The sequence below is a fragment of the Myotis yumanensis genome, unplaced genomic scaffold (assembly GCF_028538775.1).
Source record: "Myotis yumanensis isolate MYYU_CA2020_CCGP unplaced genomic scaffold, mMyoYum1.0.hap1 SCAF_4, whole genome shotgun sequence".
Taxonomy (NCBI): domain Eukaryota; kingdom Metazoa; phylum Chordata; class Mammalia; order Chiroptera; family Vespertilionidae; genus Myotis; species Myotis yumanensis.
Window position 1 is genome coordinate 4,625,826 of NW_027223755.1, and position 15,501 is coordinate 4,641,326.

Consider the following 15,501-nt stretch of genomic DNA (forward strand, 5'->3'; position numbering starts at 1 on the left):
TCTGAGTTGGTTAAAGTGTCGTCCTGATATGCCAAGGTTGCGGGTTCGATCCCCAGTCAGGGCACACACAAGAAGCAACCAATGAATGCATAAAGTGGAACAACAAATTGATGTCTCTGTCTCTCTCCCAAACCAATAAATAAAAATTTAAAAAAGAAAGGATATATGAAATTGGAATTATAGTCTATTTGCCTTCTTGAACAAAATGGTGACCAGAAATTTGTTTAGCTATTTTCTCATATACTATAGACTTCAGTGCAATTTGGCATTTGGCTAAATGTTATTGGGACTGGAGCTTACCCAAGATGAGGGTTTTAAACCTCAGAAGTACTAGTTATAGCCAGTGCTATTGGCTTTCTCTGTATTCTGACATTTGCATACTCGTTGAAACATAAGATCCAACTTTTTTTAAAATTTATTTTTCAATTACAGTTTACATTCAGTATTATTTTATACTAGTTTCAGGTGTATAGCATAGTGGTAAGACAATCATATACTTTATGAAGTGTTTCCCTCTGATATTTCCAGTACCTACCTGGCACCATACATAGTGATTCCAGTATTATTGGCTATATTCCCTCTGCTGGACTTCATATCCCTGTGCCTATTTTGTAACAACCAATTTGTACTTCTTGAACCCTTTGCCTTTTTCACCCAGTCCCCTAGCCCCCTCCCAGCTGGCACCATCACTGTGTTCTTTGTGTCTATGAGTCTGCTTCTATTTTGTTTGTTCATTTATTTTGTTCTTTCGATTCCACATATAAGTGAATCATATGGTATTTGTCTTTCTCTGTAAGACCCAACTTCTTAACAGGCCCTTGTTTCCTCTGACAAAGTTCTCCTGAGTATCCTTTTTTATGTCTGATGTTTTATAAGGGTGTTTAGTAAATGACTCAAATTCTGCTTTATGTACTTTCTCTAATTTTTTTTTTGATGTATTTTAATTATGATGTGTCTGGGCATGGGCCTGTTTGGGTTCTTCTTGCTTGGAGTTCTCTGTGCCTCCTGAACTTGTGTGACTTTTTCCTTTACCAGGTTAGAGAAGTTTTCTGCCATTATTTCTTCAAACACATCCTCTATTCCTTTCTCCCTTTCTGCATCTTCCGGCACACCAGTTATTCTAATATTGTTACGTTTCACGTTGTCCCACAGCTCCCTTAAGCTGTCCTCCTGTTTTTTCATTATTTTTTCTTTTTGGTTCTCTGATTGATTTTTTTTCAACCCTGTCTTTGATCCTTAGCGTCCCCACTGCTGTGTATTCCTTCCAATGTGTTTTTTATTTGTGTTATGTCATTCTTTATCTCCAATTGTTCTTTTTTCATAGTTTCTGTATATTTTTTCTTGCTGTTAAGCATCTTTACCATCATTACTCTGAACTCTGTTTCAGATAACTTTCTTATCTTTGTTTCATTTATTTCTTCTGGAGAATTTTCTTGTTTTTTCATTTGGGGGTTGCTTCTTTGCCTCCTCATTTTGGCTGTCTGTTTGGATTTCTGATTATGTATTAGGTAGATCCTCTATACCTCTCAATCTCTAGTACAGGACAGTGTCAAACACTGTTTCTGACTAGTTAGAACAGGCAAAGACTCAAAGCCTCCAGAGACCGCTTCTGCCTACAGACTGATAGGATCCCCCACCCAGGTAATGTCCTAGGGAGTGGCAAGAGTTTTTTCAACAGGGCCGGGCAGTTGCTTCTGCCTGGAGGCTAGTAGTTATTTTTAGTCTCTTAAGTGGCCTCATGGCAAGGTGTTTTCCAGTAGGGTGCATCAACTGTCTTTCCCCCAGGCAAGGCCTCCTATATAGCAAATGTCTGTGTGGGAAAAATGTCGTCTGCTGTGTGAGGGAATGACTCAGCCTAGGAAACTTGGGGTGTCTGCCTTCTGAGCTCTAACCTCCGAGTCCCCAATCCTGGCTTCTGCTTACACAGCTCTAGTCCACTCTGCCCTCCCTCTGCCAGAGGGACTCTTATGAAGAAAAGAAGACATTTGGGGGGGGGGGGGGGTGAGATCAGCAGCCTGACTCTGTACTAGTTAATTAGTATCCCTAATGCACATTCCTGTTAGCCTGTAGTCTAGTCCAGGGGTGGGCAAACTTTTTGACTCGAGGGCCACAATGGGTTCTTAAATTGGACCGGAGGGCCGGAACAAAAGCATGGATGGAGTGTTTGTGTGAACTAATATAAATTCAAAGTAAACATCATTACATTCATTTCAAATGGGCCGGATCCGGCCTGCGGGCCGTAGTTTGCCCACGGCTGGCCTACAGTCTAGTCACTGCCCCTTCCTTAATTATCTGGTCTTGCCAGACCTGTTTACCTAAATACTCACATTTTACAGAGGCCATAAACCATGAACAATACACAATTCTTGGACGGGGTTATCAGTGCTGGCGCCAGGCCAGGCATTTAGGTGTGGTCTTCCAGCACCCATCCCAACACATGGGGCTTTTTGCAAAGCCCGAGAAAGGTCCAGAAGTCATATTTGGAAGACAAAGAAACCAAAGGGTATAAAGAGAAAGCTTCCTCTATATTGGTTTGCTCAGGATTTGGAAACAGGCTCCCCTGAGTCACGGTACTAGTACATCTGGAAATAAACGGGTTTTTCCTGTATCTCCAAGTACTCCTGTGTGTATTTCCCAGTTGCCTGGTAAATTCTGTAACAGCTCTACAGGGGATTTTGTGCATTGGCCCTTTAAGAGGGTGCCTGACTTTTCAGCTGTCACTCCCTGGCAGACAGCAACCCGGCTGCTTTTCACAGGGAGATGTTATGTGGGTACCCTTCTCAGTTCTGGTGCTCTCTGCTGCAGGGCCCAGCTTGGGGATTAGGCCCCAGAGTTCTCAGTGGCAACCCCCCACAGCTGAGATATCTCTCCGGAATTTCACTTGCTGCCTGTGGGCACCTGGCCAGCCCTTTCGCGCCTCCGCCCCTCTGCCCCTCTTACTAGTTTCTATGCAGCCTCCACTTTCAGTCCTCAGGTATCAGGGTTCTCTCCTGTGAGTCTCCTGTTGATGATTCAGGGAGTTTTGCTGTATTTTAATTGTAATTCCAATTTGTTCTTGGGAGCATGTCTGTGCTGCATCCACCTACTCTGCCGCCATTTTTAATCTTTTAAGTATTTTCTCAGAAAAGAGATAGGAAGAGGTAATTAGTACAATGAGTGTTTGGATTTTGACTGCATTTAAATAACAGTGAGTGTTTACCACTCTTGAGCAGTAGTGGACAGCATAGTCAGCAGTTCTGGGCAGCATATCTTTTTTATCCTTCTTTTTAAAATTAAATTTATTGGGGTGACATTAGTTAATAAAATTATATAGGTTTGAATTGTACAAGTCTATAATACATCATCTGTATATTGCATTGTGTGTTTACCACCCAAAGTCCAATCTCCTTCCGTCACCATATATTCCACCCTTTTACCCTTTACCACCCTCCCTCTTCTTCCCCTTCGGTAACCACAATACTGTTGTCTGTGTCTGTGAGTTTTAATCTACATATCGCTAATCTGTTCAGATTGCTGGTATTGAGAGGCAAGACTGAACCCACACCGTTTGGGTACATATTAGGATTTATCCTATTTTGATGTCTAAGCAAGAAGATTCAACACCCTCAGTTACTCTTTGATGCCTTAACCCAGCTACATTTAAAAATATATATATTTTATTGATTTTTTTACAGAGAGGAAGGAAGAGGGATAGAGAGTTAGAAACATTGATGAGAGAGAAACATTGATTCAGCTGCCTCCTGCACACTCTTTACTGGGGATGTGCCCACAACCAAGGTACATGCCCTTGACCGGAATCGAACCTGGGACCCTTCAGTCCGTAGGCCGACGCTCTACCCACTGAGCCAAACTGGTCAAGGCCCAGCTACTTTTTATATAGTGACAATTTTTTTCACTGAAACCTATGCCTCCTTTCCCCCTCGTGTTTTAGGGAAGACTCAGTCACCAGTGGATGCTATCCCAGTGACCCAAAGGAGGTGAAACACTTTCATGTGGACATTTTCGTATTGTCAGAAAATTTTTAAAATTTAGAAATGGTAGCCCTTTTTAAGAATGTTAAGTCATCCTTATTTTTAGTTGGAGTTTTGAAAAGTCAAAATTGGTTTTAAACAAAGGTCAATCCACATTTAATAATATTCTATCAGTCACAAGTCATAATACATCCGTCTAAATTTGCTGAGCATGTTAATGCAAACAGAATGTCTTACAGTGAACATGACCTCTTGGCTGGTCTTCTAAAGCCACCGCTTTGATATATTTATGGGAAAGCATATCAGCGTTATTGAAAGAGCTGTGATTAATTAGTGATTTTATTTTATTTTATTTTTTTTAATTACAAAAGTGCCTAGAGGGTGATCGGAGAATGTGTTCAGTAATTACATTTAGAGCAAGGGCCTTTGAAGAAGGCTTCTCTTCGGGTTGATGTATGTGGAAGATTTATGGCATAAATCTCTCTACCTTTTCCACGTTCTACCTTAACATCTTCTTTTCCAGCTAATTTGGGCATAGGAATCCCACTTCTGGCCAGCAACTTTATCAGCCCAAATATGACTATCCATCTGCAGAGTGAAAATGGAATCCTGGGTTTGGTAAGATAGAAATTAAAGTTTTATTTATGCAGTCTTTTTTCCCCCTGCTCATCTTTTTTTTTTTTTTTTGAATTTATCTTTATTGGTGAAAGTGTTATATATGTACCCTTCACTCCCCCCACCCGCCATTGACCCCCTGCCTACCCCCATGACCCCCTGCCCCCTGGCCTTCATCATTGTCTGTGTCCATGGGTTATGCATATATGCATACAAGTTTTTTTGGTTGACCTCTTCCTACCCACTCACCCACCCCTGCTTTCCCTCTGAGATTCCGCAGTCTGTTCCATGTTTCTATGTATTTAGGCAGTCTTGATGGAGAACTAGCTATTCCATGTAGTGAAATCTTCTAATAACTGAGAATTGTTAGCTTAAAGTTCCCAGCCTTCCTTTTCTGTTTGTTTATCATCACAATAAAATATTTAACTTTCCCATACAGTGGTGGTCACTGTGAGTATGTAGTGTTATATTTGCTGCAAGTTTTTTCACTGCTCCTCCTTTATCAGGTAGTGGGTTTCCATCTCCCTTGGTGGCTGCTTCAGAGGACTTCACAGTTTGCTCTTTAGTTAACTACTTTTAACTCTTGTGTGGCTGGACGTGAATGAAGGTTAACCAGTCTCTGTGAAATAAAATTCAGTAAGGCTCTGAGTGAACACTGGAGAATAAGGTTTCTATTTAGGGCAGGGACATTTTTTTGACAGTTGATTAATTAAAAAAGCCTTAGCAATTCTTCTCATCAATGTGTTTTAAGGTCCTGTTGTCCCAAAGGGTAGAATTTTCTTTTCCTCAGAATTAACGTTGCAGGTGAGCTCAGTATTCTCAGAGAATTTAACCACCGTTTTTCCTCAGTATTATAATGAGAAAAAGAAGCACATTTGCTTCCTGAATGACATTTTTAATTTAATTATTAACTATGGCAGAGATTATTTATAGTTTTCCAATTTATAATATTCCTAATCTTTATTGTTCCTCAGTGGATTATAACTGTTAATGCAATAAAAATTATATATGTAAAAATGTTTATCTGGTGTTTATAATATAAATAATGACTATAAGCATAGAGTCGATCCTGGTTGATAATGGCAATAATCATGACCATTTTCAAAGACGAAAATGATATGTGTTTGGATGAAATCAGATTCGTATTGAAGTCAGAGACTTAGGCCCTGGCTGGTTTGGCTCAGTTAGTGGAGTGTTGGCCCTTGGACTGAAGGTTTGCATGTTTGATTTTGGTCAAGGTCACGTACCTTGGTTGCAGGCTCCATCCCCGGCTCTGGTCTGGGCACTTATAGGAGGCAACCAATCGTTGTTTCTCTCTCTGTGTCTCTCCCCCTCCCTTCCACTCTCTTTAAAATCAATGGAAAAATATCCTCTGGTGAGGATTAACAAACAAACAAGTAATAAAACAAAAAAGAAGACGTGTATTGTTTGGGTACCTTAGGGATTATCTAGAGCAGGGGTGGGCAAACTTTTTGACTCGAGGGCCACAATGGGTTCTTAAACTGGACCGGAGGGCCGGAACAAAAGCATGGATGGAGTGTTTGTGTGAACTAATATAAATTCAAAGTAAACATCATTACATAAAAGGGTACGGGTTTTTTTTTTTTTTTTTAGTTTTATTCATTTCAAACGGGCCGGATCTGGCCCGCGGGCCGTAGTTTGCCCACAGCTGATCTAGAGTGACCAGTTCCTTCAGTTTGAAATAAGGGAAATAAATTTACCTGAATTACCCAGGGTCAATGTTTAAAAAGGAAATTTACATAGGTCTAAACATTAGTTACCACTTCAATTTACTTAAAAAATAGAATTTCGTTCCCTTAGAAAGTCTGTTAAAATTTTACAGTCAATATGTCCTCATTCTTGGTTCTATCTTATGCCTTTTTCTTTTTTCCCTTTTTGATTAACATATGTTATGTTACAGAACTCCTTGCCCCATTCAAGTAGAGATATCTTATAAAAATGCATACGGAATTTTTTAAAAACTTACTAAGAATAAGTGGGCAAAGGGAAAACAAAGGTAGCAAAACTCAGATGTTTTGAGCAATAAGGTTAGGACCCCAGATTTAAGCTTTTGACTTCTGCATACCAAAAAGCTGAAACGTGGCCTCTGTTGGTCTTTCTAGCCAAATAATGCAGCCATTTAGTTTATATTTGCTAAGAGGAAGGTTTATGAATAACATTGCTGTATAGTAGGCCGTGAATACTTTTTGTTTGATTGTCCTATATTTCTAATAATTTAATATTACTTTCAAACTTTGATCATATTTAGAAAATATTTTTCATTTACCTAGTCACAATTATTAGTGTAGGAAAGACTAATCAATATGAGAAACACAGCCATACAAATACCAGAATTAACTTTTGAAGATTTATCTCAAGTCTTCTGAAGACGATTTCCTGGAGTTTTTAGAGATGTTGTTTATATTACAGTATTAGTGTTCAGTTCAGTGAGAAACTTCTGTTACTAATTGACATTGGTTCATTTGTTTCATTTGACAGGGTCCATATCCATTCGAAAATGAAGTTGATGCAGATCTAATCAATGCAGGTAAACTCACTCATTACGGGTTTCCCAGTGTTTTCCTTGCTGTTGATTTAGTTCTATTCCAGATACCAGTAAGGAGGTGAGCTTGTTTCTTTGTCTTTTCTTAGAGAGCAGTCACTGTCTTTTTCATTGAGGAGGGGAGATGAGCGTTCAAGCCTCATCTTTGCCTGACTTCTTGTCAGAGGACTGTTATTAGTGAGACTAAGCTCAAGGCAAAATTCTAGGTGGAGCTACATCCCATGGTGAGAGCTCTGGTGGTTTAATCGGTCAGGGTCCTGGCTATAAATGGGGGTATTGAGGAGTCTGGGACAGTCGACAGGGGTGTGGACAGGATTAGGGAAACCAGGAAAGGATGGTAAGATACCATGGTACAGGGAGTTACTATTATTACCCCTAGGCAGGCCTTAAGGGGCAGCTGTCAGAGAGGGTCAGTCACCTAACAGGTAACAGGAACTATGGCCTTCGGTATGAAGAATTAGGACTGCTTAAACAAAATTCTTGCTGAATATATATATGCAACAAAGGTTAGGAAACATAGCCAAGGACATCTCCCAGAAAGAACAAAAATACAGAGAAGGGAAGGAGCACATGCAGGTTGAGGGTGAGGTGGGTCTCCTCCACTGGGCCTCCTGCTTGAGCCTCCCCTTGGATAATTCCAGGCTGAAATAGGTCTACACTCTCATGATGAGAAGAGTGTGGGTGTGGATCCATAGGGGCAAAAAGAAAAGATCTGGTGTCTGGTGCATGGAGGTTTCTGTTATAGGAGCCACTTCCTGTCTGCTAGTCCTCATCACAGTCAGAGAGCATCCTTCAGAGGTTCAAGGGTGGCGCTGAAGGGAGTGTCTGCCACTAAGTATGACCCAGTGATATGAGTAATATATAGAGTTTCTTTGAATTCGGGAGTCTGGTCTTGTCAGCTCCTTGTTCCCACACTCAGATGCTTTACCTCTTATCATGAGCTCTTTGTGCAACTAGAACCTAGAGTCCATGCAATAGCAACCTGAAGGAGGAGAGCCGGTTGGAGGCCCTGGCCAGTGTCCCTGCCCATGCTGGAGGCACCACTGCTGTCTCTGTGCTGGGGCCAATGATTATCCTTAGCCCATGAGAAGATAATTTTTATGCGATTCTTAGCCTGCTTGTCTGTACCCTTCTTTTACTCCTATTCACTCTATCCCTGAAAACGTATTATTCTTACTCCACCTTCAAAAATAGTAGGTGCCAATCTCAGAAGAGAAGGAAAATGAGCTGAGCTTAAAGGCCAGATGCCGAGAAGAATTGATGTTTGGTTCTTAGAGAATTTTTGGAAGTAAAACAGCTTCTGGTTGAATAGTTGAATTAGTTAACATGACTCAACGCTGAAAGGCCCACTGTGATCAAGCAATGACATTTAGCCAAGGCTGTAATTTAATTGTGCTGTACCCTTTAGCAGTCGTTCATTGATCTGTGAAAATATTTGCTTCTTGGCTTAATTAATTTATGATGTTAGTGAGTTATTTGCAAAATGAATAACTCCATTTTCTAAATTTCAGGCTTGAGTTCATGGAACCCACTTTCCTTAGAAAAATAGTTAATCTTTTCTAATGACATTGTTGGATGGTAGGCGTTTCTGATTGAGTTTAAAAGTAGCTCCATCCTAACGAAGCTACCAGTTTTGTATTTCAACTTCTGAAATGTCATGTATAATCTTCAACTGCTTTGTAAAACAGTAATTCAGTGCTTTGGGGAAGCCAAGCTGCAAATCAGTTTAATAATATTCTGACTCTTTCATCAAAGTCCTCTTTGGGATTTATGATGCTTTAGATTTTGGAGATGTCCAAATTAGGGAGGAAAAGCTTTGAGCTAGAGAACCCAGAATACAAATTGTCAGTTTCCTCAACTCCTCAAACTTGAAAATTACCTGAGAGATCAGCCCATTGTTTATGTTAAGTTGAAAGGAATTTTTTTTTAAAATACAACTTTCTTGAAATGAATATTGAATTAAGTGGGTAAAATCAGTGCATGAAATTTTAAAATAATAATAAAGCTATTTCTAAGGATCCCATTTTTCTAAGTAATAATCTCATATGACTATGTAAAAACAAATCACCACTTCTATAACACTAAATAATTTACAGCGTACTTTTTTAGATGTATGATATAGTGTGAGCCTCAGGTGAAACCTCATTATACAGATTGGGAAACAGCCCAGAAAAGTGAAGTAAGGTGCTCAAAATCACATTGCTAGGGACTGGACACACACAGTCTTCTAGGCTTGGTTTCTGGCCTTTGCCTCCTATACACTGAGCCCTTTTTCTTTAAGGTATTGATTGTATTATTAGTTATAGTTATTTTTTTGACCCTATTTGATATTGCACTTGAAAAGCATGGATTCAGCTTTAGAATATCTATTTCTGTTTAGTTACTGCATGTTTAAAAATGCTGAAAATTAACTTTGCTTCTGGAAAACATAATTTGTAAGAGACCAGAATGTATGGGCAGGGGCCTGGCAGCTCCCTGCATGAGAAGTGCTGTCCGGGCTCTTTAATAAAACTGTGCTTCATAAATCACATAGGGAGAGCTGAGGCTCCGCAGTGACCTCAGGGTTGCCTGTGACGTGGTAAATAGCCTGGCATGTCCGTCAGCCCGTGGAAATTGCCATTGCGAAGTCACTGTGATTTAACACAGAGACCAAAGGAACGGAGATGCTTATGTTCCTCTGCTTTACTGTCCTACCACATAGTCCTGCTTGCTCTCCACCTCACAGGATTGGTGAGGACCGGAATTTGCTGGACATGGAATTTGTGTCAGGATAAGGTTCAGTTGTATTAGGCCTGTCCTGAAACCTGGGGTCCACAGGCTGGCTGTATGACCCACCGTGACAGTCATGCTTGGTCCTGTAGGGGCGACAACATTGTTCAGAGAGAGAGGAATGACAAGGCTAATGTTTATGGAGTCCTTTCTCTGTGCCAGGCACTAGGCTAAGGACATTGCATGCATCATCTCATTTCATCCCTCAACTCTTATGTGCTGTCTAAAAGCTCCTACTAACCACACTAGAAAGTATTTTCTAAAGCTTTTCAGCTTTATGGTACTTTGAAAGATGTGAAAATGTTTTTGTTGTTTAGCATCCAAATCCTTTGGGGGATAAATATTTCAGCATGATATAAATAGTCTCCCTCTTTCTCCACATTCGAGCTCGGATGGGGAGGGATATAGATGGAGAAGTGCGCTTTTGGGCAAGACTTGAGAAGCTGGGTACTGCTGCGCTGCACGGCTGGCCATGGTCAGACCCCTCTGGTCCTGTTGTGTCCAGGATCCTTTCTCTATTCCTTCCCTTTCTTTTTCTCTGTCCTGTTATACCGGGGTAATGCATGGTAGGTCATACAGTTGACCTACCTTTGGCAAAGGGCCTGTGAATACTATTCTGGTCGAGACCAGAAGCTTCTGGGCACCCGAAGCTCCTGGACAGACAGGAAATAGATCACAAGAAGAAAGGAGCATAGATGTTAGTATTAGATGATAGTATTAGATGAAGATCTTGCGCAGTTCTGAACTCCTATTATGAGATGTAAGTTTTGAGAGCAGTCCTCTTGAGGGTTACATTAAATACATTGGCCAGTATTAGAATGTTATTTCCTAATTTTATCAAAGTCCTAGGGTCTTAATAGAAACTTTCAGGGTCAAGAGAGGAAAGATGAGAGGGGGAAAGAGATAGAGATTGAGATGGAAAGAGAAGATTCAATCCTAATGATGTTAAAGAATCTTTCTAGGTTATTCATTGGTTTTTTTAAAAAAAAATACCTGAGGTGCATCTCCTGTGGTATTCCCTTCAGAATTGCATTTCTTCACGGTTACTCCACAGTCTTTTTGCTCCAGCGACCACGGTAGCACTGGATTCTTTCTCCTCAGTCCTGTTAGCATATAGCACCTGCTGGTGAGGGGAGTGGGGCTGCTGGGGGGTCTGGAAGGGTATTGCATTGTCTGTAGAGAACTTCAGAACAATAATAAAATGAAAAATGGGATTGCTCTTTATTACCACCATGCAAGGGCAAATGTGAACAGTGTTAGTGACAATTCTGACCCCTCTCTCCACCACAGTACTCTTAGAAATCTAATAGCCTTTTTTCCCCTTTGTCGTGTGTGTGTGTGTGTGTGTGTTTAGGCAAGGAAACAGTTACTGTTCTTCCAGGAGCCTCTTACTTCTCCAGCGATGAGTCATTCGCGATGATTAGAGGGTATGTAATGACAAAGCCGCTCACGTTTCACAGTGTGGAAGGAGCTGAGTCACTGGCTGAGCGTGTCAGCCAGGCTCTGAACATAGACACGTCTCCCCGCCAGAAAACCATCCTGGGCTTGTTCGGCTGCACAGAGATGTGAAATTATTCACATCGGATGTCAGGAATGGGAACAGCCAGCCTGCTGTTATTAAAAGAGCCCCCCAAATGGAATTTATATCTGTGTGCCAGCTATCACGAAGCAAACATTTTTAAAAAGTTCTTTCTGAGGCCCCTGACATTTTCTACAAACTTTGTGTTCATTTTCTAGCTCATGTTTGCCTCCCAATCAAGCCACATGCTCCCTCACTGAAGGCAACAAACTCACTGTGTACAACTGTATTAATTTGTCTTTTGGAAGCGAAATGAGCTATAATTTTTAAAAAAGAACTCTTAATGGTTATTTCTCTACATCAGCTTGAGCTGATGTATTTGGAAATCAGGTGTTGGGTGGGGGAAAGCAATTGCATTTTGGGGAATACAGAGTTATTTATTTTAATTGCTGGCAATTTCCAGTGAAGGGACATGAAGCTTGTGAAGTTTGCCTGTTAATTCCTCTTTCTCTTTCTCAGAGGACATGTCAACCTGACCATGCTAGGAGCCATGCAGGTTTCCAAATACGGTGACCTGGCTAACTGGATGATCCCTGTAAGTGGACATTTTCCTTTTGAATTATGCTTGGGTCAGAATACTTATTTTTGAAACATTAAGGAAAATCCTGTCAGATTGCCACGAGAGTACAAAATAATTATTTTAACAATAAAGAAATATTGTATCGTGTTTTCTTATTTGAGTCAAATTTTAATTAAGCAAACCCTGAGAAATATTCAGCTTTGCCAGTTTATTATGTAGCTGGAACTAAAAATAGGCAAGATCTGGGCCAAAGTAGAATTTTCCATAAAGAAAGAGGTAGGGAAGATTTAAAAAATGGTATAATTATGTTCTATCATAAAAGTAAGAAATACAAATGTTTATTATAAGTAACTCCTTATAACTGGAAAGAGCACTGAACAAGTTTATAAATTTTATATTAATCCTATTATTTTCTTATTCACAGTGAGTGAGTAATGTCCTCTCCCTTTTTTTTAATATATATTTTTATTGATTTCAGAGAGGAAGGGAGAGGGAGAGAGAGATAGAAACATCAATGGTGAGAGAGAATCATTGATTGGCTGCCTCCTGCACGCCCTCTACTGAGGATTGAGCTGCAATCCGGGCATGTGCCCTTGACCAGAATCGAACCTGGGACCCTTCAGTCCGCAGGCCAACGCTCTATCCACTGAGCCAAAGCATCTAAAGTCCTTTCTTGATTGGTCACATGACCCCAGAAGTAATCAATCACATTGTCTTCTATTATGGAAAACAAAACCTGGGATGTTCCAACATGCTCGTGAAAAGCAAACGGTTTTCTTTTACTATTGACCTAAATGAGGGAAGAAACCTATCAGAATACACTTTGGAGAAAGGACTGCAATGAGCCGATTTAGGAATGTGGTTCATAGTATTCCAGTTGTCGCTTTCCAAAATGTGCACGGAGACCACAGTGAGCGTAGGGCCGGGATTATGAGCTCATTTGGTAGCTCAGGTTACTCTTCTGAGGTGTGTTATGTTTAAGGATTCCTGTGTGTTTCTCTGTAGCACCAGCTAAAAAGAATTGGGTTTAGGAATTGAGGTTCTTGTTCTATGATTTGAGAGTTTTTGGAAATCTCTTAGATTTTAGTGATTACAATGTGTAACCAGGTTTGGGAACCAGTGTATTCAAGAATGGTCAGAATCCATATTTACAATGTAAGGGAATATATGATTGACCCCTTAGTAGTGGAAACCCTTAGCTAATTACTGATTATATTGCTGTTTTCCTTTAAAAATGTTTGTCGTTCTATATCAGCCGTGGTCACAAGAGGCTTTTGGAGGCTTCAACGAATCAGAGAGGGCCTCTTGAGCACTGTGCAGTGATGATAGGCAGTTTATGGAAATCAGAATGTATTTCTATTTTCATATTTTAGAAAAAGGCCAGACGGGTAGTAGAAGGAACCTAGAAAAGTATACCCTGGGTATTAGCCCTGATGTACCAGTAATGAAGGTGTGACCTTGAACACGGCATGTAAGCTCTTTGGGTTAAATCCTCATCTATAAACTGAGGGTTTAAAATTTCAGGGGTCCCGTCTGGCTCTCATTGCTTAGCCGCTAAGAGCAAGGGCCTGGCAGTGAGACAGACCTGTGTTAAAATCCTATTTTTGTCACTTGCTGGCTGTGTAACATGAAGCAGTTGCTAGTACAACACACTCATCCTAAATTCATGTTCAATTACCCCAAATTAGACTCTTTGAGGACAGATTTCTTGCTCTGAATTGGATATGGATGAGGTACAGTTTACCCTCCTTACTCAGTTTCAGTGAGCAATCTATTTGCCCCAAAGATTTACTAGTATGTTGATTTATAAAATGTAGATATATTTTTATTGCAAGATATGGCAGTCAAGCATCTGCAAAGTTCAGCTTTATTATATCATTTTTCATTTACTTTTATCTTCTTACTGGGTTTAATAATCTTTCAGTGGTTGCAAAGCCTTGAGTTTTTCTGCATCGTGGCATGCCCATTAATCACTGCGATGTCAGATGCATTAAGTTTTAAGGCAGGCAAATGGTGTTGGATGCTCTTTGTCTTATTCTTTAGTAGCTTCTTAGTATGCAGCATTGGTCCCGTGTACACAGATTTTTAAAAAATTCTGCCCTGAGCATCTGAAGAGAGAAAATTGAACAAAACAGCAACTCGGCTTCTTCCAGTTCCCTGATTATTACGCTGATGGTAAAACCCAGGCAAGTTACGAAAATGTAGAAAGACGTGCAATCGTAGAATCTATATTCAGAACTGCTCTGGCTTTCCTAATGCCTATTTTTGAAAAACAGCTGCCATGGATTATTGACTTGTGAAGGGAAGCAGATGTGTATGATCAGCTCTGGGAACTGGTTATTGAAAGAATGCAGCTGTGGCCCATGGGATTGGGCTGCTGTATCTGAACCACGCAACAGCCAAGGGCCTGCTCCTTCTACGTGGAGAGCTGAAATGAGGGATTTGTAAGGCAAAGAAGAATAGGATGTTTTGGTGCTTGTTTTTTCCTTACATTTTTAAAAAAAGAATAAAAATTAATGTCATACTCATGTATGCTACATGTATGAGTGCACAACATTGATTTGGTCTTCTAGATATGATGTCTGTTCTAAAGAAGGTAGCTTTCTTGTCTTCCTACTTATATAATTAAAGGGTTTGTGACCAAGATTCAATCTAGGGGTTTTTTTGCATCAATTGTAATATAAATATTAAATCTTCAGATACAGATATAGAAATATAAAGATTATGAAATAAAGATATAAGCATATATGTATGTTTATATCTTTATATGTTTACGTATATATGGTTTTCACATTATGATACTTGTTCATTTGGTACCAATTCTGAGGAAACTACAAACTATGGATAAGGGAAAAGGATAGTTAGAGAATATGTATTTGACAGTATGATGCTTTTATAATTATTTAGTGACGCTTTTGCTGTATCAGTGTACTATAGGGGAAAGTGCACAGAACTTTGGAATTAGGCCTGTGCTTAATGCTGGTTCTGTCACTTATTGGTGGCATGACAAATTATTTCATTTTAGTATACGCTTCTGTAAAATGATAATACTTAACTCATATGCCTGTTCTGTAGGTTAGTTCATTCAACAGATATTTATTAGACATATATTAAAGGCCATGCACTGGTTGAAGATGCAGCAGGTAACAAAATGGATTAAATTTTCCACATTTATGAAGCTAATATTCTAATAGGGATCAGCAAATATGATCCATGTACCGAATCTAGCCCCACTGCCTGTTTTTGTAAATAAAGTTTTATTGAAATACAGCCACTTTATTACCCATAGCTGTTTTTATGCTACAACAGCAGAGTTGAGTAGTTGCAATGGAAACCATATGACCTGCAAAACCTAAAATATTTAGCTCTTTACAGAAAAGTTTGCCAATTTCTGCCATAGATCGTTGATTTGAAACCTTTATTTTCTAATATAACTTAGTAATGCTATAAGTTTCTCTGTTAGCACATATTAGTGACATCCCAC

At 39.8% G+C, this 15,501-nt stretch overlaps 1 protein-coding gene across 1 annotated transcript in view; it reads left to right on the forward strand.

The window, feature by feature from the left end:
* The window catches only part of OXCT1 (3-oxoacid CoA-transferase 1), a 127,195-nt gene that overhangs the window by 68,169 nt on the left and 43,525 nt on the right, over positions 1-15,501 (forward strand). Inside the window, exons 10-13 of the mRNA XM_070411780.1 lie at positions 4,495-4,589; positions 7,086-7,134; positions 11,273-11,345; positions 11,957-12,032. Of these exons, the coding sequence (XP_070267881.1) occupies positions 4,495-4,589; positions 7,086-7,134; positions 11,273-11,345; positions 11,957-12,032 (293 nt within the window). The remainder of the gene's footprint in view (positions 1-4,494; positions 4,590-7,085; positions 7,135-11,272; positions 11,346-11,956; positions 12,033-15,501) is intronic.